Source organism: Lacerta agilis, chromosome 10, assembly GCF_009819535.1.
Source record: "Lacerta agilis isolate rLacAgi1 chromosome 10, rLacAgi1.pri, whole genome shotgun sequence".
NCBI classification, from domain to species: domain Eukaryota; kingdom Metazoa; phylum Chordata; class Lepidosauria; order Squamata; family Lacertidae; genus Lacerta; species Lacerta agilis.
Genome location: NC_046321.1, coordinates 67748482 through 67775482, shown reverse-complemented (window position 1 = coordinate 67775482; position 27001 = coordinate 67748482). Strand labels below are relative to the sequence as shown.

Sequence of the window (27001 nt, the reverse complement as noted above, 5' to 3'; positions counted from 1 at the left end):
ATGGTGGTAGTCCATCATCTGCTGGGTGCCAAGTTGGGGAAAGATGAGGAAGGGCATTGGGTGAACAGTGGCAGCTTAAAATAAACTCGTATTCTGTACTCGACATTTGTGTTCCAATTCTTCCTGCTGATATGATTTGAGGAGTGAAGTCACACTAGTAGAGTAAAATAGAGGCAGTTCATTTTATAATATATACACACACCCTTTTTTCTATCAACCTAGGCAGAAGAAACTAGAAGTGGCCATGGAGGAGGAAGGTTTAGCAGATGAAGAGGTAATGTGAATCTAATTTAAGCTGGAAGCTTACTGTTCAGAATTGGTGCTTAATGATTCACGGGCATGCACTTGAGCGGTCTGTCTTGGAATCACGTTGCCTAGAAAGCGAGAGTAAGCTGAGGAGAACACAGGTAGGAGGTAATAACAGCACCTTCTTTGTTGTGGGAAAGTAGGATTGCTAGATTTGGAACAGGATAGAGTTATTCTGTAGAAGGAGCTGCCTTTTCCTTAAGGAGGAGGATAATCCCATATAATTGAACCAGTATTGATATTTTAATGGTTTCAAACACTTGTGGTCTCTTTTAGCATGGCAGATTCAGCAAGACTGCCTTTTATTGGCAAAGATTTTCAAACAGTTTTTATTGGTTTGTTTGTTGTAATTGATTTTAGTGTTTATACTGTGCTGCAAGTCACTGTGGTTCACTTTTATAAGTAAAGGTGAAGGTACCCCTGACCATTAGGTCGAGTTGTGGACGACTCTGGGGTTGCGGCACTCATCTTGCTCTATAGGCCGAGGGAGCCGGCATTTGTCCGCAGACAGCTTCCGGGTCATGTGACCAGCATGACTAAGCCGCTTCTGGCGAAACCAGAGCAGTGCACGAAAATGCTGTTTACCTTCCCGCCAGAGCGGTACCTATTTATCTACTTGCACTTGACGTGCTTTCAAACTGCTAGGTTGGCAGGAGAAGGGACCGAGCAACGGGAGCTCACCCTGTCACGGGGATTCGAACCACCGACCTTCTGATCGGCAAGCCCTTTTATAAGTAGAACAACTAATTAATCATCATGCTCTAGGAATCCATTCCTTGTAGCACCATGAGAGTGGGAATGACCTTGCAATTTTGTCATAACATAAGACGCATTGGCGCTGGCTTGCGTCTGGCGATTGAGAGGGCCAATGTCACACAGTGATGTGACACCCCGCATGCGATGTTGTGCGACGATGTGACATCACCACTGGATATTGAGGGGGCTCAGCACCCTCCTTTAAAACTTGGGGGGGGGGGCAGGAGCCAGTGATGCTACAAGAGATGATTGGGAAAGTTGGGAAATCTCATGTTGACAGAAATGGGTATACAGTGCCATCTTGTGGCTGCAAATGATACAAGATATAAAGCATTGGGGTTTTTAGAGGCACCCTGTCATAGTAGAATCAGAGAAATGTAGTGTTGTAAGGGACCACGAGGGTCATCTAGTCCAACCCCCTGCAATGAAGGAATATTTTGCCCAATGTGGGGCTCGAATCCATGGCCCTGAGATTAAGAGTCTCATGCTCTACCAACAGATGTTTGTCTATTTTGCTCATGAAAACTATTATTTGGCAGCTTTTCTAGTATTAGGCAGCATGCTGAATATTGCATATCAGTTATTAACCAATTTTCTCTTGAAGGTGGGGCTCAAAGTAATGGCTGTGCATGGATCTATAAAGTTGCATTACACAAAAGCAGACCATTTATCTACCTCAATACTCTCAGTAGCAGCAGCTCTATAAGGTCTAAGTCCTAGCTAAGATACCATTGCCTATTTAACTATTTTGACCAGGAGTGATAAAATGTCTTTTTGGAGTAGGTCATTGGAGGAAAACAAGCCATAAGCCTGGGTTTGTACAACAAGCCATTGTGACAGGTGTGAGAACTTTTTCAGCAGAAGGCACCAGCCTGCTGCATAATCACATTAAGCCATAGTTTGTTTTAAAATACTAAATTTTGTTTATGCTTAAATATTACATTTTGTTTATGTTTGAATACCAAATGTGCAAAAAAATCTTATTTTCACATATATGCCCATGGTGTCTGAACTGGCAGTGACTGATGAAGAACAAGACCTTGAGCTTGTAGTGGATGGCTGTATGACAGGGGTAGGCAACCTAAGGCCCATGGGCCACAAGCGGCCCACAGGGGTTGTTTAACCGGCTCACGAACCGCCCACTTGGCGAGTCCCTGCATGCTGTGCTAAACCGGCACAGCACGGCGCGCGGACTCGCGTCTGCACATGCTCAGACACCGGAAATCGTGTCTGCGCAGATGCAGATGCCGGAAATCGTGACCGCACGCACTCACATGCGTACGCAATCCGGCCCACGGAGGGATCTCCGCAGGAGTGAACTGGCCCAGGTGATCCCTGCTCCATGAAGATGCTGGCCAGTGTGCAGCAGCTGTTGAAAAGGCAAATGCTATGAGCCATAAGGAAACGAATAAAAAACAAAACTGCCAATACCAGAATGTCATCATACAAATTGATCATGTGATCGCACCTGGAATATTGTGTATAGTTCTGGTCACTTCACCTCACAAAGGGTATTGTAGAGTTTGAAAAAGGTTCAGGAAAGGGCATCCAAAATTATCAAGGAGATGGAGCAACTCCCCTGTGAGGAAAGGGGGCAGCATGCACCCTCGCCAGGGTGTGTATGGGGTGGAGTGCAGAGAGCAAAGGAGCCCGCTGCGCCAGGCTAGCCCTCGCCACCGAAACAACACGAGTCGCTGGAGTGACACCACTTGGGGCTGGTATTGTTTCAGTGGCAAGATCTGTCCTGGCGCAGTGGGCTCCATTCGCCCTCTGCATCCCACCATGGAAACACTTCTCACAAAGCTGCTTCAGGAGTGTTTCCACAGTGGGGTACAGAGGGTGAGCAGAGCCCACTGCGCCAGGTCAGCCCTCACCGCCAAAGCAACACCAGTGCAGGCCTGGCTCGGGGATGGCGGTGTGAGGAGCAACCCCCCCAAGTGTGCCCGGGGCAGTCACCCCGGAAGCTCCCCCCCCCCTGCTACGTCCCTGCAGCACAATGGGTTGTTGTTTTTTGTTTAGTGAAAAGGTGAGTTAGAAGTGCATAAAACTGCATGGCATAGAGAAAGTGGATAGAGAAAAGTTTTTCTCCCTTTCTTATACAGTAGAACCTCTACTTACGACCGCCCCTACTGGGGCCTGCGGCAAACCCGGAAGTAAATACCGGGTTTGCCATGATTTGCACACGCGCAGAAGCGTTTGTGCATGCGCAGAAGCGGCTGCCGCCGAATGTGCCTGCGCACAACGGCGCTTCTACCAGCAACCTGGATCGACTTACGGACGGACCTCCAGAACTGATTACGTCCGTAAGTAGAGGCTCTACTGTATTGCTGGAACTCATGAGCATCCAGTGAAACTGAATTTTGTAAGATTCAGGACAGACGAAATAAACACATGGTTAAAACTATGGAATTTGACCCCATAAGAGGAAGCGATGGCCACCACCCTGGATGGCTTTAAAACAGGATTTGACAAATTCATGGAGGAAAAGGCCACCAGTGGCTACTAGCCATGATGACTGCCGTCTGCCTCCACAGTCAGAGGCAATATGTTGTGGAAGGGAGAATGCCGTTGCTGGCATGTCTTTTTTGCAGGCTTCCCATGGGCACCTGGTTGGCCACTGTGAAAACAGGACAATGGACTAGATGGGCCACTAGCCTGACCCAGCAGGGCTATTCTTGTGTTCTTATTTTATGATACATTAACCACACCAGTGGGAGTCACTGAGTCCTTCATCCCTATGGGAGGCTAGAGGGAATTATATCCCATTCTTGGTGATAGTAGCATTATTCCGAGCACAATTCAAAGTGTTGGTGTTGACCTTTAAAGCCCTAAACGGCCTCGGTCCTGTATACCTGAAGGAGCGTCTCCACCCCCATCATTCAGCCCGGACACTGAGATCCAGTGCCGAGGGCCTTCTGGCGGTTCCCTCACTGCGAGAAGCAAAGCTACAGGGAACCAGGCAGAGGGCCTTCTCGGTAATAATAATAATAATAATAATAATAATAATAATAATAATAATTTATTATTTATACCCCGCCCATCTGGCCGGGTCTCCCCAGCCACTCTGGGCGGCCTCCAGCAAACATCAAAATACAATACAGAGTCACAAATTAAAAACTTCCCTAAACAGGGCTGCCTTTAGGTGTTTTCTGAATGTCAGGTAGTTGTTTATTCCCTTGACTTCTGACGGGAGGGCGTTCCACAGGGCGGGCGCCACTACCGAGAAGGCCCTCTGCCTGGTTCCCTGTAGCTTTGTTTCTCGCAGTGAGGGAACCGCCAGAAGGCCCTCGGCGCTGGATCTCAGTGTCCGGGCTGAATGATGGGGGTGGGTTCCTCCCTGTGGAACGCCCTCCCGTCAGAAGTCAAGGAGATAAACAACTACCTGACATTCAGAAAATACCTGAAGGCAGCCCTTTTCAGGGAAGTTTTTAATGTGTGATATTTTTGTATCTGATTTTTGTTGGAAGCCGCCCAGAGTGGCTGGGTACAAATAATAAATATTATTATTATTATTATTATTATTATTATTATTATTATTATTATTACCGAGAAGGCCCTCTGCCTGGTTCCCTGTAGCTTTGCTTCTCGCAGTGAGGGAACCGCCAGAAGGCCCTCGGCGCTGGATCTCAGTGTCCGGGCTGAATGATGGGGGTGGGTTCCTCCCTGTGGAACGCCCTCCCGTCAGAAGTCAAGGAGATAAACAACTACCTGACATTCAGAAAATACCTGAAGGCAGCCCTTTTCAGGGAAGTTTTTAATGTGTGATATTTTTGTATCTGATTTTTGTTGGAAGCCGCCCAGAGTGGCTGGGTACAAATAATAAATATTATTATTATTATTATTATTATTATTATTATTATTAACTGATTACTCATTTATACAATTTTTGTGGATTTTCTCATGCTTAATATATATTTCAGAAAAAGCTGCGAAGATCTCAGCATGCCCGCAAAGAAACCGAATTTCTGCGGCTGAAGAGAACAAGGCTAGGCCTCGATGACTTTGAATCTTTGAAAGTTATCGGAAGAGGTGCTTTTGGAGAGGTTCGTAATTTGTGTATTTTCTCTTTATTTCAGGATGCCTTCCTGTCAGAATAACTTACTGAACAATAATCCTGTTTATGGTATGTAGGGTGGGACGGACAGACGGACCTTATAATGAGCTCAGAATCCTTCATTTTTCGTACTGCTCTCCCTCCCTCTTTGAGACTTTTTCTTTTTAATAACTGTGATAAACATTCAATAAACAATCAGTAAACTTGGGTTTCTCTCCCTACACCCCCAATTTTCTCAGTTCTCGTTAGAAACCTTCCTTCTAATCTTCATGGATTTTAGTAGCATTTGTTGCTCTTTGTAGCAGATATCAGGTGTTCATATAGATTGAGTGTTACATTCACCCTTCTTCCAGTTTTGGAATTGCTATTCAGCCAGTCTGCTGCATTTACCCCAGTATTACAAATTTGTTAGCTTCACAGTATGCTTTAATAATGGCTTTAAAAAAATTAACCCACAGGTCCGCCTCGTTCAGAAGAAAGATACGGGTCATATTTATGCAATGAAGATACTAAGAAAAGCTGACATGCTAGAGAAAGAGCAGGTATGTCTTTTTAGTATATTGCAAGCACTTCAAAACCAATAGTGATGGGACTTCCGGTGAGGCATCATGGCAGCCGCCATGGCAGAAAACAGCTCCTGAAGCCAGCCAGAGGAAACGACTCTGTCTGGAAGTAAAGGCTGGCATTGGCCATTTAGGTAAGGTAAAGTTACATGACCCCTGGATGGTTAAGTCCAGTCAAAGGCGACTGGAGTGCGGCGCTCATCTCGCTTTCAGGTCAAGGGAGCCGGCATTTTTCCATAGACAGCTTTCTGGATCATGTGGCTGTCGCGGGCACTTCAACCCTGTACAGAACCCCCGGACGTTTCACGGTCTATGAGTGCTGCACCAACGACAAACGGTCCCCAGCTGCAACTCACCAGACTGCTAACCGGAACCTGCTTGCTTTATTTACCACAGACGATGATTATGTGAATAAAGAAGTTGTTTATTGTGTACAAAAGCTTGTGGTTTCTAATAAATAAATGGTGTTCAATAAGCTTATAAAGATGGTCCTATACCGGCCTATTACCTCTAGATGATACCGGCCTATTACCTCTACCAGTCAACTAATTACCAATAACAAAACGTTTCACAATATCTGTTTATCCTCGCTGCTAACTTCCACCAATGCTACACCTCAGACGCTTGACCCAGCTCTCACTCCCTGCTCAACTTACTTCTCCTACCAACTCTCTTTAACTGACCACAGAGAGGGGGTTTTTATACCCAGGCTGAGCCCGCCCCTTTGGGTTCTAACTGACACAAAATTTAACCCCTATCTTGCTTAGTCCTGGCTTTGGGCTAGTTCTCCACAGTGGTCAGCAGGATTAAACCGCTTCTGGCCATATAACAAAACACAAAAGAAGCCAGTCACTTGAAACAATTAATCGGGAGTTGCATTTTAAGATAGAATTAAATACCTTGTGGTATTTAATTATTTACTGTAAACTATTTTTTTCTGTATTGTTTACCTTGTTTACTGTGAGATGGAGCAAATTCATGTGAGCATGTATAATACACGATCACTACGCCTTAACACATAAAGCTTGGTTCTGCGAAATGGACCTCAAGCTTGCAAGTTGATTAAGCTTGTCTGACAGCGGTTACCACTGTTGATGGCATAAATAGGCTTCCTTTGAAATTATTTGGCTTATATTGCCCAAGAGGAAATGTTGAAGTCCCACTGAAATCAATGACACAGAGTTAAGTGCTAAAAATTTAATACAGTAATATCAATGGCATTTGTGTGCATTGTAATTTTCTGGGGCTGACATTGATATCACTCTAGTCTATTTTGGGAAGTGTGTGTGTGTGTGTGCACACCCATGTACTTACACTTTTATATTATCTAGCAGTAATGCATTTCTGCATTGCATATGAAAATGGGTCAACTGGTGGTTTATGTAGGAGAATAATTCTTTATGTTTTGGCTATTGTGAACATTCTGTTGTTCAATATTCACAACTATAGGTGGCTCATATACGTGCAGAAAGAGATATACTGGTTGAAGCAGATGGTGCCTGGGTGGTGAAGATGTTTTATAGTTTTCAAGACAAACGGAATCTCTACCTGATCATGGAGTTTCTACCTGGAGGTAAATAAATAGTCCATGCTTCATACCTGAAACCAGTGTCACTGGCTGGACTGAGAGCTGGGTGGAATCTAGACACATATAAAAACCACTCTGAAAATGCTTTTTTTAAAAACAGCACTTTTTAAAATATTTTGAATTTTCCATAAGACTCACCATCGCCATCTAGTGTCACATTGTATATTGCACTTAAAACACACTTAAAACATTTTATTTGCAGCTGTATAGCTGAGTCCCTGGACTGAGGAAAGTTTATAGCTATTCCCAATCATTTAAGACAATTAAAGGATGAGGAATGTTTTGTTCACACTGGCTTTTATTCTGTGACATAATGTAGCAATACAAACACAGTTATTTCTTGTTTTAAAAAATCAAGAGAAGGCTTAAGTGTATATGCAAGTGACTACATAAAATATTTGGGGTGTCCCCCCCCCCAATATTTCATGAAAGGGCCTTTATCACTCTGCTCTGAACTGTTGAGTTTCGAAAATACTTATTGGAACTGATTGAGCTTGTGCCTTTGTAAATATTTGGATTAACAAAGCCTATTTGTTTGTAAAATCCTATAATATGTATTTCTCCTTGATTCAGGAGATATGATGACCTTATTAATGAAGAAGGATACTTTATCGGAGGAAGAAACACAGTTTTACATATCTGAAACTGTGCTGGCCATTGATGCAATTCACCAGCTCGGTTTTATTCACAGAGATATTAAGCCAGATAATCTTCTCCTGGATGCAAAGGTATAAGATGATTTTACTGTACTTTCCTGTCTTCATTCTGACATTGGGTAGTTGGCAGCCTGCAAAGGCTGAAGGGATTGGCCAGTGACCATGGTAGAAAGCCAGTCTTCTTGTCCCTCACGATATGTTTATGCCAGGGATGGGGAATACTTTTCAGCTCAATGGATGTGTGCCCTTTTGAGCAACCTCAAAAGGGAAGGGGAGTTACTGTTTTGTTTTACTTATTATGTTTTTACCTTTTATTTTATTCTGTGAACCTCCTTGTGATCCTATTATGAAGGGTGGCATATAAATTTAATAAACAACAATTTTCCAAGGCCCGAATGCCTGGGATGGGCGAGGCCATAGGCAGAAGCAGGCAGGCAGAGCAGCAAATGGAAATTTTACCTTTGTACAATAAGCTAGTTTCTGTACACACTAGCGTACCCCTCTCTATCCTCCACCCAGACATGCAGAGTTCAAGGACACAATCCAGCCTGGCAAAAACACACTCTTATGCAAAGCAGGACCAGTAAGGGGTGTCACCTGGGAAGAGTTCAGTTGGCCAGATAGAGGCCTGAAGGTCTGCATTCAGACTCCAGTTTGCAGGTTACCCGCTCCTGGTACATGCAAAGGCGTTAGAGGAAAGGAGTTGGAAAACAGGCTCCTCTCAACCAGAACAATGCAATGCTGTTGACTGAAAATCATTTTTTTCTTTTCAAAATATGTGCCTCTTCCTTTGTTGTAATTCTCTTCTAGTTTTGGGCATTTTAAGTATGGACTTGCAAGCTTTCCAAGGATTTTCGGTAGTTCAGCACCTAAGCTCATGTAATGTTTTCTTTCCTTAGGGGCATGTAAAACTTTCTGATTTTGGACTCTGCACAGGTTTAAAGAAAGCTCACAGAACTGAATTCTACAGAAATCTTACACACAACCCACCAAGTGACTTCTGTAAGTACAGCCTGGTGTAGCTTAAAAGTATTAAACTACTCTGCACTCCCTCAGAGGCATTGATAGGCATTATATCAGTGCATTCCTTTTGCCAGAACTCCTTTTTGAATAAATGTGGTTGGTGTTCTAAAGAAACCTTTGGTCACTTGCTCCAGCAGCTGCCATTTTTGCCTGGTCAGGTGAAATTAGCTGCTACTAGAGAAAATGAACAATGGGGCTTGGGAAAATAGAGCTGCAGAGAGAAAGTGGTGTGAGCTCGCAGTAGCATTGTTTTAGTAGTCATTCTCCTTTCCAAGACTGGGGGGGACAGTAAGCCGGGTGTTGCCGAAAGGTTCTCATGTTGCCCTGCTAACTATTCAAAACTTTGGTAGATAAGAGCCTCTCCCCTCTCCAAATTAGATATATATATTTGAAATAAGGCCATGTAAATTCAGCCTGGTCTACACATGGCAGCAAAATGTGATAGAATAGGCTACCATTTTTCAAAGTTCCTTTTTTATTGTGTAAGTTAAAAAACCCACAGAACAACTAACATATGTTCATGCTCAACCTGCTCCTAACTCTCACTACTATGTGCCTGCTTTTTGTTTAAAACAAAAAACAAAAACCACACACGCACATTGGCAAGCATTAAAAAATGGCACCCCCACCTGCAGTTTGAAGTGGTATGGCCTATTCTGCTACCTGATTTTGCGCCATGTGTGGATGAGACCAAAGATCACAGCACAAAAACGAAACCTGGATACCCGTTTTTCAGTTAAAAACAAAGTCCATCTTCCTGTGTCTTCTGTGCTGAAGTCCTGTACAAATATTTGGCATGAACAGTTTCCAGCGCTGCATTCACTTTCCATCCCTTGCATCTATAAAACTTGATTTCACACATTTACCTTTCTGTGGAGCTGCTTCAGAATAGCCTGATTCTGTATTGCTCTGGTAATATGTTTTAACCAAGTTTGGAGAGAGGAGGGTGGAATGATGGCATTGGCTTTCATACCCTCCTTCAGGAGCTGACCACTAGTAACCACATAATTCCTTCTTCCCTAAACATGGTTTTTGTTTGCACATTTACCAGTGTAGTTTCAGTATTAAACTACAGGTGAAACTCGAAAAATTAGAATATCGTGGAAAGGTTCATTTCTTTCAGTAATTCAACTTAAAAGGTGAAACAAATATATGAGATAGACTCATGACATGCAAAGCGAGATATGTCAAGCCTTTATTTGTTATAATTGTGATGATTATGGCGTACAGCTGATGAGAACCCCAAATTAACAATTTCAGCTTTGGGGTTTTCATCAGCTGTACGCCATAATCATCACAATTATAACAAACAAAGGCTTGACATATTTCCCTTTGCATGTCATGAGTCTATCTCGTATATTAAACTCCAGTAGCTAATGAAAACAATTGCTTACATAAATGGACTTTTCCACGATATTCTAATTTTTCGAGTTTCACCTGTATGCTAACGTAGCTCCCCTTGTACAGAGGTAACATTGGGATTGTGCCCTATCTGAATTTTTCTTGTGTTGCTAAAATTGAAGGTTGTAATTTATGTTTTTGCAAATTAGCATTTCAGAACATGAACTCTAAAAGAAAAGCAGAAACATGGAAAAAGAATAGGCGACAACTGGTAAGTACTGTTTTTGGTGAGCTATTGTAAACCTTTGAGTAATTTCTGCAAAGTTTTTCAGCCTGATGGCCTTCTGCTGAAAAATTCATGCTTAGCGACCTCTACGTGTCACCCAATCTCCTCAAGCAACTAAAAGGCTGTTATTAGATGGCAGGTGAATGCTTATACATTATTATAACTCAGGTTAATAAGATTGCCAGTGTATTGACTAAATCTTTTTCTTAAAATCATCTTGCTTTTAGGCATACTCTACTGTTGGGACCCCAGATTATATTGCTCCAGAAGTTTTCATGCAAACGGGGTACAACAAATTATGTGACTGGTGGTCTTTGGGAGTGATTATGTATGAAATGCTAATAGGTAAGAATTATTGACCTCATTCATCTTTTTGTCCCTTTTCTTTCCCAGTGAGAATAACACTTTCTCTGAGCGTTTTGTTGAGAGAGCCGAGGATTGACTTGCAGGTTGATATTCAGTCCTGCGTCTGATTTATAACCTTTCCTGTAATTTAGTCTAAATCTGACATTCAAATCAGCACAACATTTTTAATGATTTCCCCTCCCCACCATTTCTTCAGGTTATCCCCCTTTCTGCTCTGAAACACCTCAAGAAACATATAGGAAAGTTATGAATTGGAAAGAGACTCTAGTATTTCCACCTGAGGTGCCCATTTCAGAAAAAGCCAAGGACTTAATTCTAAAGTGAGTTGATGCTTCTGTTTTCTCCCACCACCCTTTTCCTGCTTGTGGAACAAACACAGTGATGTTAGCTTTGTTAGCACATGCAATGTAGAGCCGTTTGGTCAGTGCCTTACCACTGGGGGAGCCTCTGCCATGTGGATCCAGGTGGATGTGGGAGGGGCTGCAAACAGAGCTACTTTCCAGAACAGCACTGCTCTTCTCACAAATGTGGATGATAGAGTGGGAGGTAAGTGAATTGGAAGCCTTCTCCCATGAATTCAGGCTTCCAGTGTTAACGTCATTGGCACATGAAGGAGCTATGTTGTACCAGCTCCCACAACATTGGCATTATGTCAGAAAGTACCCCTGATTTTCATAAAGCCCAATAAAATCTGCTTTGTTAATCCATGTTTTGAAGCAAAGTGAAGTCCAAAAAAATTGTAAGCTGTTGAAGCTATTGTGGAAAATCACTCCTGAAATTAGGAGCAGACGCAAGATTCTGCAGGAAAGATCCTTACAATAAGTTAAGGCAAAACCTTCTTTAATTGGTGGTGTCTACTTGTGTAATGTGGGCAAGATAGTAGGACTAGCTGATCCAGTTTAGCGACGTAGATGTCAGTGTTTTAAGCATTTTTACCCTGCTCTTCAGCCCCAAAAAGGCTCATCTTGCATAAGATTAAGAATGAACAAGAAGCAAGACAGTCCATGCCTGCAGGCTTTCAATCTAAAAGTCATGGCTCAAAAAAAAAAAAGGATTGGAAGAGGAAGAGGAAAAAAGTGAACTCAGACATGAGTTCTTAAAGTTACAGAGTTTTTACGGTGGCCTGCTTGAGTGGAAGCAGTTCAGAGAGAGGAGGATGCAAATGAAGCAGATCTCAGCAGAGCCTTGTTGTCCCCATTTCTCCCTCTGCCACAGCCAGATATAGCCTAAGTGTTTTGAGCCAGTATGCTGCTGAGTAACTTCTTGGTTCTGTTTATTAAAAAATGGTCATCCTTGTTCTTCTTTAGCAAAAACAGCTCTTAAGTTCTTGCACATTAATAAAATTGAAGATACAGGAGGAGTTTGAATGACTTAATAATCCAAACTTAATACTTCATGGCATAGTCTAAGGACCTTTGTTTATGCTCATATTTTTACATTTGACATATACAGTGGTACCTCTGGTTACGTACTTAATTCGTTCCGGAGGTCCGTTCTTAACCTGAAGCACCACTTTAGCTAATGGGACCTGCCACTGCGCCGCCAGAGCACGATTTCTGTTCTTATCCTGAAGCAAAGTTCTTAACCTGAAGCGTTATTTCTGGGTTAGCGGAGTCTGTAACCTGAAGCATCTGTAACCTGAGGTACCACTGTAATTGTCTCATATCTGCATATCTTACCTCACTATTGTGTTTCACCTGAGGATTCAACTTGTAATATTTTTACCCGGGGACAATGCTATTCTTCTCCCACACCACAGACACTGCCTCTCCGAGAGTGCATTCATTTCTCTTAGGATTAGAGGCTGTGTACATCTGTGACGGGGTGAGCTCCCATTGCTCAGTACCAGCTCCTGCCAACCTAGCAGTTCAAAAGCACGTCAAAGTGCAAGTAGATATATAGGTACCGCTCCGGCGGGAATGTAAACGGCGTTTCCGTGCGCTGCTCTGGTTTGCCGCTTAGTCATGCTGGCCACATGACCCGCAAGCTGTACGCCGGCTCCCTCGGCCAGTAAAGCAAGATGAGCGCCGCAACCCCAGAGTCGTCCATGACTGGACCTAATGGTCAGGGGTCCCTTTACCTTTACCTTTACTCCAGCTTTATGGAATACCACTGCAAGCTGAAACTGACTTAGCATGAAGGCAAAATCTGGAGTTGTGTTGGTGGGTAAGTAGTAGGTAGGTGGGTGGGATGTAGTTGTAGTATTAGTAGTAGCAGCAGTGCTCTACTGCCCTGCTGCTGCCGTCGCCCACCATCTTTTTTGTTTTTGTTTTTTTGGTGCTAGTTTAATACTATTTTCAGCCCTGCGTAGACTGTCACTACTTGGGATTTATTGTATGAATGAATGCATGATTGATTTACAGTGGATCTTCCTGGCAGTAACTGTTCCTATATGCAACTGTATGGCTGAATGAAGAAGCCATGGGGAAGAAGTGATTCTTGTCTCATCTGCACATTTGTGTATGGAGAAAATAAAGGAACTATGGGAATGTCTTGCAAGCAGCACAAGTTTCATCAGTTTTCTTAGAATTAGTAAGGGAACCCAAAAGCTCCCTTACAAATTCTCCTGGTGTCAGTAGTGATTTCCATTGGTGAACAACATTTTGTCATGTTTTCTTTCTCTCAGATTTTGCATTGATGCAGAAAACAGAATTGGTAGCAGTGGAGTAGAAGAACTTAAGAGTCACCCATTTTTTGAAGGTGTTGATTGGGGACATATCAGGTACAGTTGCTGAAAGATTAAAGCAGGAATGGGAAACTTTTTTTGGGCCAAGGACTGCAATCCCTTGTGGTCAGTCTTCTGACACCCAGAGGCAAAAAGTAGACAGAGCCAACAGGTGCAACTCTTACCTTTGTACGGTAGGCTACATTCCAGCAGAAGTCAGAAGTTCCTACACAAACACCTGCACTCAAACAGGTGAAGCTGGAGTGATAATCAAGGGCACCTTCCGAAAGCACTTAATTAGGATGTGAAGCAGGGCTTGTGAGGGTTGTGGCATGGGGATAGTCCCAATGGCTATACAGAGAGATCCAGTGGGCTGCATTCAGCACTTAATCCTCAGCTCCTCGATGAAATAATAGCAATAGAATGGAGCAAATATATCTCTAAATCTACGTGATCTAGTGAAGTTTCCTAGAAAGATGTGATGTTGTTAGGTGTAAGGTCCTCTGTTGGTTGCTCATGAGTAAGCAGGCAAAACTCTAGTTTCCTTTAAGAGTTTTATTTTGCAAACTATGTACAGTGCAGAGCTAATAAGTTCATGTCTGTATCAAGCATCGTCAGAATCCGGGAATGGTGCCTTCCGGTTCTGACCCCAACAAAAGAGCTTCGGTATACGGAAACCCTGCCTCCCATCCTTTCGGGGACAGTTCCCTGACATTAGGGTTTTTTATGCACTGTGAAATGATTATAAAGTTGCTTGTGCTGTTCACTACTCTGGTATTTTTGTTTTGCTGTAGAGAGAGGCCAGCTGCAATCACTATAGAAATCAAAAGCATTGATGACACTTCCAATTTTGATGAATTCCCAGAATCCGATATTTTACAGCCAGGTGAGAGTGCACATTAATGCTGCAATACGGATTAAATGAACCACATAATTTTGGGAATAAGACCTCATTTCAGAGTTCTTGTTTTTGTTATCTGGGGGCCACCCCATCTCTTACAGTTTAGCAGGCTTTAACATCTCCCTTTCACATGGGAGAAATGTTGTGTGTCTCTTCTATCATTTTTCACTTCATTCCCTTGTACCTGTGTTTTGTGTTCCTTAACTTTTCCTTATCAACTGAGACGTTATAAGCAAATTTATGTAAACTTGATCAGCATGTTTTTGGTTTGCTGCTGTTGGCTTTTAAACATTTTTTGCTGCTTGCTTTTAAACCTGTTTGTGTCTTATCATTTTAATTGGGTTTTGATATAAATTATGTATGTCTTCTTTTGTTAAGCTACTTTGACTACTTCTGAAAAAAAGCAAGATGAAAATGAGAAACTAAAATGAAACTCAAGTGTTCTCTGCTTCTAACTGATCAGAACAATATATACTGTGATGCATTAATGGATTTATTTTGTCAGTGACTGGCTGAGCTGCCCTAATTTCACTGAGGGGCAGTGTGTACAGAAGAGGTTGTTGTGCTATTAGGGGAAGAGACTGCGGATGGGCTTTGGGGAAGTATTTATAAATGTTTAAAACAATTAATAAAAAATAAAGTAAGAACGACCAGCGGTCCAGGATATAATGAGGGAAAGGGCTGAAGTGGCAGAACACTTCTACTCCATTATTTTGTCTACTACAGGGCTGAAACTGGTATAGCATCAAGCACAGTGGTGGATATGTGCTTGATGCTATACCAGTTTCAGCCCTGTAGTAGACAAAATAATGGAGTAGAGGTGGCGAGCATTTCGTGGGGGAGTTCTGCCCCGCCCCTGTTCTGCATTCTTCCGGATCCAAAAAGACCCGTACATCAACAATTACGCGTCAACTAGACACTCCTAGAGTGGTTGCCACCTGTAGTAGTCCGACAGGGATGAAAACAAAAAAACAAAATTAGAATCAGGAACAGGGTGAGAGGGAGATTAAAAACAAATTATGACGGTTAGAACAAAAATAGAAGGAAAGAAGATAAAACTGATATAAACTGAACAATGGAGAGACTAACATCTGGTCAAAACATGTTTCCTTGTGTAATTTAAAAGTCATACAGTGTGAATGATTAACTTCCGTCTTCAGTATTAATTAGCTTGGCATTGCTTGAAGCTTGACTCTGTGCATATGCATGCGTATTTATAATCTTTACTTTTGCATTCTAGTGCCAAACACCACAGAACCTGATTACAAGTCCAAGGACTGGGTTTTTCTTAATTATACTTACAAAAGGTTTGAAGGGCTCACTCAGCGTGGCTCCATCCCCTCGTACATGAATGCTGGAAAGTTGTGAAACACGGCAGAAATAAAACAAAGAACTCAGGTAGCTGCTGCATCACCAAGACCCGCTTGGCATAGATCTCAATACACTGAAATGGTCACAACGATGGACTGAAACTAGGAAATTCTACCGGATTAGGATTTCTAAGACTACTACAAGAATTAGTTGGCAGTGCCAGCTGGCTTCTCTCTCTCTCTCTCTCACTTTTTTTTTAATAGTGAATATTTTTGTTAACTTTATTATAACAAAGGTACTGGAATAAAAAAGGAATGGACATCTTTGTATCTGGTGTGTGTGTGTGTGTGTGTGTGTGTGTGTGTGTGAGTGAGTGAAGGTCAATTATGCCTCTGTTTGTATTATGGCTCTGTACTGTAATGTGTCTAATTTGCCCAGGGGTTCAACCCATATCACATTTGTAAGAAGCGACATTGCTTCTCGGTAATGTTGCCTGTTGTGTGTTTAACCTGGGCAGGGTTTTAGATATGCAGTATGAAAACCAGAAGCCACTTTTTTGTAACTCTATTCGATAGGTTTCCTACAGATGGCATGTGATGACATAAGATATTGTCATGGAGCTGCTTGAAACAAATGCATATACTGGTTGAAACTAGCTCTTTTGAAGGTTATTCTTTGTACTTAATGGCTTATGCTCTAGCTCAGGGCTCTTAAAGAGAAGCTGCACTTCAGATTGGAACTGGTATAGAAATGGGACTCAGGACCCAGTATATTTAGCATAATAAACCTCTGCGGAGAGAGCTGCAATTCTTTTATTTTTCAGGGGAGAAATAGTACTGTGAAATCAATTAAACTACAGCTTCATAGTGGAAAACTAGTAGAGAGGAGAAAAATCTGGGACAGGCTAAACAGCAGCCAAATAATATTTTCAAAAATCAGTGTACAACCTACCTTTTGCTTCTTTCATTTTCTTCCTCCTGCATTAACTTCCCCTTGATGGTTTGTTGTGCCATTTTATTCTGCTCTGAGTACCAAAGATCCTGAAATGGCTTGATTGCAAATTTATACAGTTGTTTACTAGAAGTATATATGGTTCACTTCTTGTCAACATGTGGTGTTTAAGAAGGATGAAATTACTCACATGGTTTTAACTTCGGGAGGTGAGGGTTGGGTTGACTAATATTTATGGCTGTGGGGTAAGTTGTAGTAGTTGTTGTTTTAATACAATGAATTGGAGATGAACTTACAAACTTGCAAATATCACATAGCACAGCCCTCTTTGTAAGTGGACCACTTCAGAACCAGAGTGGTGGACAAGTTGCACCTTCCAAGTTAAAGAAAAATTTTGAAGAGAGTTCCTGCATTTAAGCAACTAGCTGCATGTTCGGAAGAATTCTAAAATTCTTCTCCCTGCCATGCTAACTTTCTACAGGTAAGAGAGGTTTAATGAGAAGTAGCAAATATGCAAGCTTCCATGTTCAATCCCCCATCTGCCTGTTGGAATGGTACGTTCCCAGGAGAGCTGTGGAATGAAAAAATGGACAGAGTTTTGTATGGGGAAATGATCCAGAATCAACCAATGTTGCCAGTGTTTGAAATCTAATATAGCTAGAGCAATTGCACTTTTCGTTTTGTTTTGCTAGAGGTTTTATTTTTTTAAAGGTTGGTTATACATAGCCACAGTCACTGGATGCAGTGAGAGAGAACGTGGTATTAACCTGAATTACCCTCATTAACTGATCGCAGAAGACTACATAGGCTGCTTGGATCCATTATTAAAGTCATAGTTTTGTTTTGATTTCCTATGGTATCTGGAACACGCTACATAATCCAAAGTGCTGAAGCACATCAGAAGGCGGCACTACTACTGCTCTTCAAGAGGAGCTACTCCCTCCATGCCAGCCCTCTTGCTTGCTTGCTGGCAGTGGGTAGAAATTGTTGGGACTCCAGCTCCCATCTGCCCCAGTCAGTATGGCTAATGATTAGGAAAGATGGGAGCTGTATTCCAACATCAAGAGAGTCACAGATTCTATATCTTTGGGCAAACTAGTTCTAGTTTTTACTACAACAGCCCATGAAAAGATGCAGAAAACCATGTGAATGAGTTTCTGCTTTTTCTCTTTGATTTATTTATTTTGCACATTTGTGCACAGCTCTTCCCCAATAAATAATCAGTGCTTGAAAAGTACCTTGACCTTGTTTAATGATTTAATTTTTTTAAAAAAAATCACTTGAAAATTGAATGGCAATTACAATCTATATTTTCTCTCTTTTTTAAAATACACAAATTCATTAGTTGTGGTTTGGGAAAAGTTACACTAGAAAGCATTATAAAGATTTATATAAGGCTTTTTACAGCATATTAAATAAACATGGCATTCTTTTTTACAAGTTGTAGTTTACATTTACTGTTGTCTTACACCTTTGTGATCTTAGAGGCTCCTCTCCTCTAAGGCTCTTCAAAACACTTTACAGCCCCTCCCCTCCCCACAATCCTGCCTTTTCAATTATTATTATTATCGCCATAATAGCACTGCAGTGCTAAGCGGCTCTAAAATGAAAAGTATTTTCATTAGATTTGAAAAATGGGCCCATCTCATGATAGCTTATTGTGTACAATAGAATCCTGATGGAATTGCACTTCCCAAAGCTGAGTGAATAGAAGAAATCACAGCATGTAACAAATGTTTTTCTGGACAATTGGTCCAATGTGGATGAAATTGCCAGCAGCACTGGTTTCTTTAAAAAGGAAATATTCAGACTGCAGTGGTGCAAACTTCACAGCTGTTCAGAAATCTATGGTACAGCCCTGCAAAATGTGTGCTGGAATGCAGGTGGAAGAGTCTACACCAGCATTTACCAACCTAGTTGTTGGACTACAACAAATTCCATTGGTCCCAGCTGTCACATGCTAGTTTTATATACATGCACCATGTTTTACATGGGAAAGCATATGAAAGTACAATCTTTCATTGTTTCTAAAGGAGCATTTTTATGGAACTGCAGGTAGATAGGAGGAATACTCCACCTGGGTCATTGCCACAGCTGCCAGTCCTCGTCTGGAAGTTGTTCAAACATAGCACATGAAGTACTTCTTCATCATGTCACCTTGATTAAAAAATGGAATAGAATCATAGAACTGTAGAGTTGGAAAGGGACCCCAAGGATCATCTAGTCCAACTCCCTACAATGCAAGAATCTCACCTAAAGCATCCAAGAGAGATGGCCATCCAACCTCTGTTTTAAAATCTCCAAGGAAAGAGAGTCCACAACCATCCAAGTGAGTTCATTCCACTGTCGAACAGCTCTTATTGTCAGAAAGTTATTTCTGATGTTTAGTCGGGATCTGTTCTGCAATATTAAGCATTTTCTGCTTCTTCTTTTTTCTTTTTACATATACCTTAGATCAACTTTGTTTTGATTTTCATGCTGTCCTGTTCTCCATTTATGCTTTTGAGCACTTCTGCATGAGAGCATTTTCAAGTACTCTCAACAGCTTGCTTCTTAATTTTATCTTTTTCTTTTGTTTCAAAAATGTATGTCCCACCTAATTTTTGAGGAACTAATGAGGTACAGTATCAAAACAGGTTTGCGTTTTTAAATAATAATCCCCAAGCCAAATGAAGCATTAAAAACTACAAAACAAACCCAAACCCAGTAATAACCAACGTGGCAAGGCACCAGACCAACCCCCCCCCCAAAAAAAGAAATCATCTAGAGGTCTTTTTTGAAAAATGACATGCCTGAAATACCTAGAGTGGGTGTTCACCACAGGTTGAGGGAGCTGGAATAAAGCTTCAGATGATGCCTAGTTAAATGACTGGATCCAGACCCATCAGAGAAGCCATTCAGTTAAATGTGTTATAAACTTCATACAGGGAAATCCCATTGGCTAAAGATGGGTCTCCACAGCATCATCTGGTGTCAGTGTTATAAAGCACTTTATCTTTACCAATATAGCTGAGTGTGAGAAATGTACAAAAGGCAGCTGTAAGTGGTTTGTTTATTTAGCAAAGTTATACACCACTCAGTCAAAACAAAATTTTGTCAGCAATAACAAAAATGTTAAATATAAAATTCAAAACATTAATATTATTCAATCAGTCAATTAACCAATAATACAAAATTAGTAACAGTTCAGGGAAAGCTAGATTAAACAAAAACACCAGCACCTTGAATAGAGCTTGGAAGCAAACAGACAAACAGTGAAGGTTGTACAAAATTGGAGTGATAGAATCAAAATGCATGGCATCTGTCAACAAGTATGTATGATTGGAAATGGCCCAAGACTTCTTTTAGAGTTCCAAGTCCTCAATTCCATATTTATAAGCATTGTACAGTTGATAATGCCTTGCATAAAAATAAAGCTTTGCACTGGACATGGTGCTAGGGCATCAGAGAAGGCTATGGTGGGGAACCTGTTGCTCTCTCAATGTTGCTGGACTGTCACGTCATTCATCAGCCAGTTTAGCATAGTGGTTATTCAGCCATGAAGCTCACCTAGGGCCAATCACAGCCTCTCAGCCTAACCCACCTCAGAGGGTTGTGAGGATAAAATGTGGAGAACTATGTACAGCACCTTGACCTCCTTGGAGGAATTGTGGGCTATAAATATGTTTTGTAAAAACAACAAAAAACCATTATTGCTGGTCATGCTGGCTGCAGTTGCGAGTCCAGCAACACCTGAGGACCACAGGTTCCCCATCCTTTCCCTAGGGAACATTTTATTAGCAGCTGTGCTTTCTGATTTGGGAATGCTCAAAGCTTATTTTGGGAAGCAGAGGCCTCCAAACATCTGTTCTTGTGGAGGCACTTCCAGGGCCTCTGTTGGGCACTTGGATCCAACTTCAGCCTTGCAGCATGGCCTGAGCTTTTTGAATACTGTAGTTGTTGACAGCAGAATTCTATACATGCCTACTCAGGTCAGTTTGAACATACTTTCACAAAACTGTGCATACTGCAAGGGGACTGCAACCTCAGGCTAGATCTTGGGCCACCTGCGCCGTGTTGTGATGCGAGCAGGTTTTGTTAAAGGTGCGGGTTCAGATGAATCCCTCTCGCCCCCGGGTTGCGACATGTTTACGCCTCACGCGGTTTTTCAAATCCGCAGGCGGTGTAACTACGCGTTTAGATGGAGAAGGCACTTTTTGCGAGTTATCTTCTGTAGAGCGTAGGATTAGAGCAGGCCCATGAAACTCGGCGGTGGGCGCCACCACGGCGGGTGTGAGAGCTGCGTTGCGTGACAGCCAGTGTGGGCTGGAAGTGGTTCAGCGGGTTCCCAGGTAAGGCGGCGGAATTCGAGTATCTGGGTCGGAGCTCGGCTTGCCCGCTGGTCGGGTGCCAGCTGCTGGGCGCTCCTTGAGCGCCGAAGTCCCTTCGCGTCCCGATCGCGCGGGGAGCGCCGCGGTTTCAAGCTGCGCCCCCCGACCCCGAGCTGCCAAGAGGGCGAAGCTTCCTCGCAGCGCTTTGCACGGCTGAGCGGAAGAGGCGACCTCGGCTGCAGGCGCAGTTCCTCCTCTCCCTTCCTATCATGTAATAAGGGAAAGGGACCCCCCCCCCCGCTGCCATCCAGCCTTTCTCCCGCCGTGGGGCTCGAGAGCCTCGTGCGCGCTCCGCCGACCGAGATGCCCGACCCCGAGGAGTCATCATGACGCCTTGTGAGACGTCTGCGCGCCGCTCCTTCCCCTCCGAGGAGCCGAGGGCAGCGTCGTCCAGGTGGGCCGCCCTTCCTCGCCTCTCCCTTCTGCTTCGGTCCCTCAGCAGGTGCCGCTTGGGACGGCGACCAAGAGGGCGGGAAGCTTTTCCGAGCGCCATGAAGCGACGCCCCCGACTTTCCCCTCGGTGCTCTTCTCGCTCCGGCCTCAGCGGCGAGGCCGCGATCTCGCGAGAAGAAGCCACACACTGAGGCGGCGCTGCTGCGGCTGAGGAAACCCGCGCCCAGGTGTTCGCTCGTCGGCGGGCGCCGCGGGCTAGACGCTCCGCCCTCGGCCGCCTCCTCCTGCTTCCTGGGGTGGAGGAGGAGAAGGGGGCGCCTCGCCTCGCCTCATGCCTGCGGGGCAGGGGGCCGCGGCTGCCTCCGTCGCCCCGGACTAGCCGGGGGCGCTCGCCATGGCAGAGGCGGGCGCTGAGGAGACCGGCGGCGGCGGCGGCGGCAGCAGCCAAGAGCTGAGGGCAGCAGCGGTGGCCGGCGCAGGTGAGAGGAAGGGCGGCGGGGAGCGAGCGAGACCTTCCTCAGAAGGAGCGGCGGGTTTCGCGTCTTTGGCCAGCGTTGTGAGGGGTAGGACTAGATCAGTGTTTTTCAACCTTTTTGGGGCAAAGGCACACTTGTTTCATGGAAAAAATCACGAGGCACACCACCATTAGAAAATGTTAAAAAATTTAACTCTGTGCCTATATTGACTATATATATAGTAATTCTCTTGAATAGGAATCAAATAAACACAAATCTACCTCACATAGGAGGCAGCATGTTGGGAGCACATGCCCTGCTTTCAAGCTTATTTCCATTGGGCTACTGTGAGAACAGGATGCAGGAGGGGGGCAGACCTTTGGTCTGATCCAGCAGCCCAGTTTTCTTATGGAATTAAACAAGAGGAAATGAAAGAGTCGAATATTTGCTACGAAAGAATGCCAATGAGTTTTATGCTGGCCACACACAGCACTGATGCTGAGAGATCTTTATCAGCCCTAAGTGCTGCGTGTCATACCTTGCATAGCTTCAACAAGGTCTCCAGTTATAGCAGCAATTCACCAAAATCAGAGCTAGGAGGACAGCCATAAATAGATAAGTAGAAAAGAAAGCTGAGTTTGGCAGGCTCTTCAAATACATATTGCCCTGCCCCAAGCCATCATTTTAATAGACGACAAATAGGAAGGCAACAACGGGTTAATAGTGCTTGGAGGGGCATGTTTTGCCCTTTATCTGCCGCCTTTCTTCTACTCTGGGACCCCGGCAGCTCTCCTTGGGGTCCCTCAGCAATCCCCACCCCCCCCCCCGCATTTGACGGTCTACTTCGGGCAGGAGCAGCGCAGCGAGCGAGATGTTGGGGGGGGGGGTGTCCGCAGCCCCGGGAGAGACAGGCCTTCTCCCTGCGCTCAGGTTGCAACAGGCCGCTGGCTCTTGGGGGATCTTGTTCCCTTATTGCACGGGCTGCGAGGCGCTTCGCCATGGCTGGCGGGAAGCCCCTCCGCCCAGCTGCTCCTGGCGCTGGAAGCTCTTCTATGCATCCCTGTCGGGCCGGGCAGCGCTGCACAGAATCCTCAGGGCGAGAAGCCCGTTCAGGAGGGCGCGCATCAAGGAGCGCTGCCTGTTCCCACCGGGCCCCCGTCCTCCCCACAGCCACGCCGGTGTAGAGGCAGCGAGGTGATCCCCCGGGAGAACCCGCCGGCTGCCTCCTCCCCCGCGCCCCCTCCTCCTCCTCCTCCTCTCAGGCGGGCGCTTGGCGAGGCTGACCTCAGGTGCTTGCGCGGGAGAGGGGACGGAGGGCTGGCTCCTCCCGCCGCCCGGGTCCAGCCAAAGGCCAATGAAGAGGCACCGAAAGTAGGACCGGGTAGCCCCTCGCGCCCCCGCCTCCTCCCCCTCGCCTGTCCTGCCGGACCCTGGCCGCAGCTGCAGCCCCCTCCTCCCTTTTGTGTGTCTTTGCACACTGTGTCCCTGCGCAGCCCGAAGCGGGGAGGGGGGTGAAGAAGAAAGAGTCTCCCGGCGGGCGGGCGCGCTGGCCGGCGAGGCAGAGAGAAGCCATTCGGCCCTCTGGACGGACGGGCGCGCTGCTGGCCGGAGGAGGGCGATGCCCCAGAGAGGCTAAATGGCGCCCCGACGGAACCCGCTCGCCGTGGAAATTTGACATAAAAAAAAAAAATCTTTCGAATTTTTTCAATTTTTCCCACGGAACACCAGGCAACATCTCGCGGCACACTAGTGTGCCGCGGAACAGTGGTTGAAAAACACTGGACTAGATGACCCTCGGGGGTCCTTCCCGATTCTGTAGTTCCAATACAGTACTGCAGAATTGGGTGGCAAACGCCGCCACCAGCGAGGTCAGCTGAATGTGGAGGCAGGCGGGAGGTGCGATTCCCTCTCTTCCCCCAAGGCATTTAATTGATTGGTTGGTTGGTTGGTTTTAAATATCCTAACCAGGGCAGCCCCCCCCCCCACAGCACAAAGGGGGTTTGCTGGGAAAGAAAGCGCCGCAAGGCAATAGCAAGACTCGAAGCAACTTCGCCCTATTTTCCTTTTCCACCTTCACCCCCGAAACAAACGAAGACACGCCCGAAGGATCGAAGAATAAGTGAAAGTGGGGTTGATGAGTGTGTAAGCGGGATGCGAAACTTCCTCCTCTTCTGCGATTCGCTACGACGACCTTTATTTCTCCTGCCCTACTTTTGCAAAATGTGCGTGATCTGGCTGTCGGACACGTACATTTTAAAATCTGTACGGCTGGTGTTCGTCGCGCAGAGAACAAAGTTGCTGCCAGCCTCCCTTTCTCCTTCAGTTTTCTCCAAATGACGTTTTTTCCCCTCTCGGAAAAAGCGGGGAATAGGAAAAGGAACCTGCAGCGATGCTTTAGGAATCCCCTCTGGAGCTTTTAAAATGTGTCTTGGTGGAACTACAGTTTTCTGAAATAAGTGACTTGCCCTGACATCAGTTGGATACATAAACTAATACTTGTTGTGTATTTTATGTTTGACAGAGGAGGTTAAAATCAGTCCCAATTTGGGTATGATTTCTACATTATTTAACTGAAATATTGGGATGCATTAAATGCTGCTAAATGCAGTCCAGGTGCACTTTTCTGTGAATAGTCTATAGAATTATAGATCTATGTAGATGGATAAATAGTTTTACCATTTGGCTGGAGCAGTGTACAGTACTGTAATTGGAGTCGCATATCCTTGGAGGTCCTTATTCTTGGTGTACAATACGCTGCAATTTTATCTACAGTTAATTTTAAAATATGTTTTTACTCCTTAGCTTTTTAATAATTTTGTATGTGTCAAGATAATTTTTTCCATGCTGTGGTACTTTATGGATTACTTTTGTGTATATTAATATCCCTTGTTCTTTAAATCAGAGGGTCAAGTGATATATAGAACAATGTTAAAGTGTATAGCTTCCTTCTTAACACTTCAAAGTTGTCTGTTGCCAAAATTTAAATCTAGAAAGGTATATGCTAATTGTGTTCCAATTTGAGACTGTTTTCTGTTGTTGTCATTTCTCTTTTACTTCATACTAGAGAAGTAGCATATATAAGTTCTGTCTTCAAAAAATAGGTCAAGTGCTATCTTGTTTCGAGGCTGGTATTTTCCTTGTGAAGTTTATGACTGGATTGTTTAATTTTCCAGTTTTCACCTATTAAGAAATAGTTATAAAAAAAACCTATAGGCCATATTACTGATCTCCAGGAAAAAATCCAGCTCATAACGAGTACTGGATCTTTCTACACCCTCCTTTTCTGATGCTGAACTAAACAAGGTATGTCTTCTTTTTCTTTGGTGATCACTTGTAGCACGGGTGGCGCTGTGGTCTAAACCACTGAGCCTAGGGCTTGCCAATCGGAAGGTCGGTTCGAATCCCCGCAACGGGGTGAGCTCCCGTTGTTCGGTCCCTGCTCCTGCCAACCTAGCAGTTCGAAAGCACGTCAAAGTGCAAGTACATAAATAGGTACCGCTCCAGCGGGAAGGTAAATGGTGTTTCCGTGCTCTGCTCTGGTTTCGCCAGAAGGGGCTTAGTCATGCTGGCCACATGACCCAGAAGCTGCGGACAAACGCCGGCTCCTCTGCCTGTAGAGCGAGATGAGCACCGCAACCTCAGAGTTGTCTGCAACTGGACCTAATGGTCAGGGGATACCTTTACCTTTACCTTTTTAAGATTGTCTTCCATTAATGCTGTTTTAACAGTGAGTCCGTAAGTGACTGTGGAGGCCAATTCTGGATCCACACGTTCTTCCACAGTGGGGACATAGGTTTCCAGATGGGAGCTGATCGTGGTGAGGGTTTTCCGAATATGCCATCCTCTTAGCACGTTTCTCCCTTTCGTCCTGAGTTCTAGCATCTTCAGAGTCCATAACACTTTTGGTAAAGGCTGCTCTCTAATTGGAATGCTCACAGGCCAGTGTTTCCCAGTTGTTGGTGTTTATACTACTTTTTTGGGATTTGCCATGAGAGTCTTTAAACCTCTTTTGTTGACCACCAGCATTACGCTTTCCATTTTTAAGTTCGGAATAGAGTAGTTGCTTTGGAAGACTATAATTAGGCATGTTGAAGAATCATTTCTTCGTGATCTTTGCTAAGTACACTGGCATTAGTTCGCCTGCCTTCCCTAGTGATATGCAAAAAAAAAATCAGAGACACTGTTGATGGAATCTTTTGAGGAGTTGGAGAGGGCTTTTATAAGTGGTCCGTGTTTCATAAGCATACAATAAGGTTGGTAGTACAATAGCTTTGTAAACAAGCATTTTGGTTTCCCTGCAAATATCGCAGTCCTCAAACACTCTGCCCTTCAATCAGGAGAAAGCTGCACTCGCCGAGCTAAGGCGATGCTGGATTTTGGCATACCAGTAAATGTCAGCCCTTGTGGAAAGGTAACTTAAAAGTTATCAACATTTTCCAACATTACAACACTGAGTTGGATTTGTCGCGCTGCAGAGGGCTTTTTTGTGCTTGTTGGTGTAGCACTTTGGTTTTTTGAATGTTGTGCATAGGCCAAGCTTTTCGTAGGCTTCTGCAAATATATTTAGGATGGTTTGGAGGTCATCCTCTGAGCGTGCACACGCTACACTACGCTGTCATCAGCATATTGAAGCTGTATGATGGAAGTTATGGTAACCTTACTCTTTGCTTTCAACCTGCTCAAGTTAAAGAGCTTTCTATCTGATCGATATGATTTTTACCCCAGTGGGGAGTTTCCCTTCAACATCATGACAATGAAAATAATAAATAGGGCTGGGGCGATAAAACCCTGTGTAGAGCAGTGATCGCTGCAGCAACAGAGAAGGCCAGCATTCTGGTTTGTTCAGTGAGATGACGCTTTAGCCTGCCATTGGCCCTCCCTCAAATCCCATAAATAGCTTTCTTTTAAATTTAAACCATAAATAGACAGTGAATATACAGAGTGGTTGTCACAAACATGTTTGCACAGAGCAACACACTTGGAGAGGTGTATAGCTGGAGTAATTTCGGCATAAGC

At 44.2% G+C, this 27001-nt stretch overlaps 2 protein-coding genes across 2 annotated transcripts in view; both read left to right on the top strand.

Moving 5' to 3' along the window:
- The window catches only part of STK38L (serine/threonine kinase 38 like), a 38585-nt gene extending 22436 nt beyond the window's left edge, over window positions 1-16149 (top strand). Inside the window, exons 3-14 of the mRNA XM_033161998.1 lie at window positions 223-274; window positions 4983-5105; window positions 5575-5658; window positions 7129-7252; window positions 7841-7995; window positions 8823-8925; window positions 10497-10558; window positions 10801-10918; window positions 11136-11259; window positions 13566-13661; window positions 14399-14490; window positions 15746-16149. Of these exons, the coding sequence (XP_033017889.1) occupies window positions 223-274; window positions 4983-5105; window positions 5575-5658; window positions 7129-7252; window positions 7841-7995; window positions 8823-8925; window positions 10497-10558; window positions 10801-10918; window positions 11136-11259; window positions 13566-13661; window positions 14399-14490; window positions 15746-15873 (1261 nt within the window). The 3' untranslated portion in view covers window positions 15874-16149. The remainder of the gene's footprint in view (window positions 1-222; window positions 275-4982; window positions 5106-5574; window positions 5659-7128; window positions 7253-7840; window positions 7996-8822; window positions 8926-10496; window positions 10559-10800; window positions 10919-11135; window positions 11260-13565; window positions 13662-14398; window positions 14491-15745) is intronic.
- A 5760-nt stretch (window positions 16150-21909) lies between these two features.
- Window positions 21910-27001, top strand: part of ARNTL2 (aryl hydrocarbon receptor nuclear translocator like 2) — a 34299-nt gene continuing 29207 nt past the window's right edge. Inside the window, exon 1 of the mRNA XM_033161995.1 lies at window positions 21910-22009. Coding sequence (XP_033017886.1) covers window positions 21925-22009 — 85 coding nt within the window. The 5' untranslated portion in view covers window positions 21910-21924. The remainder of the gene's footprint in view (window positions 22010-27001) is intronic.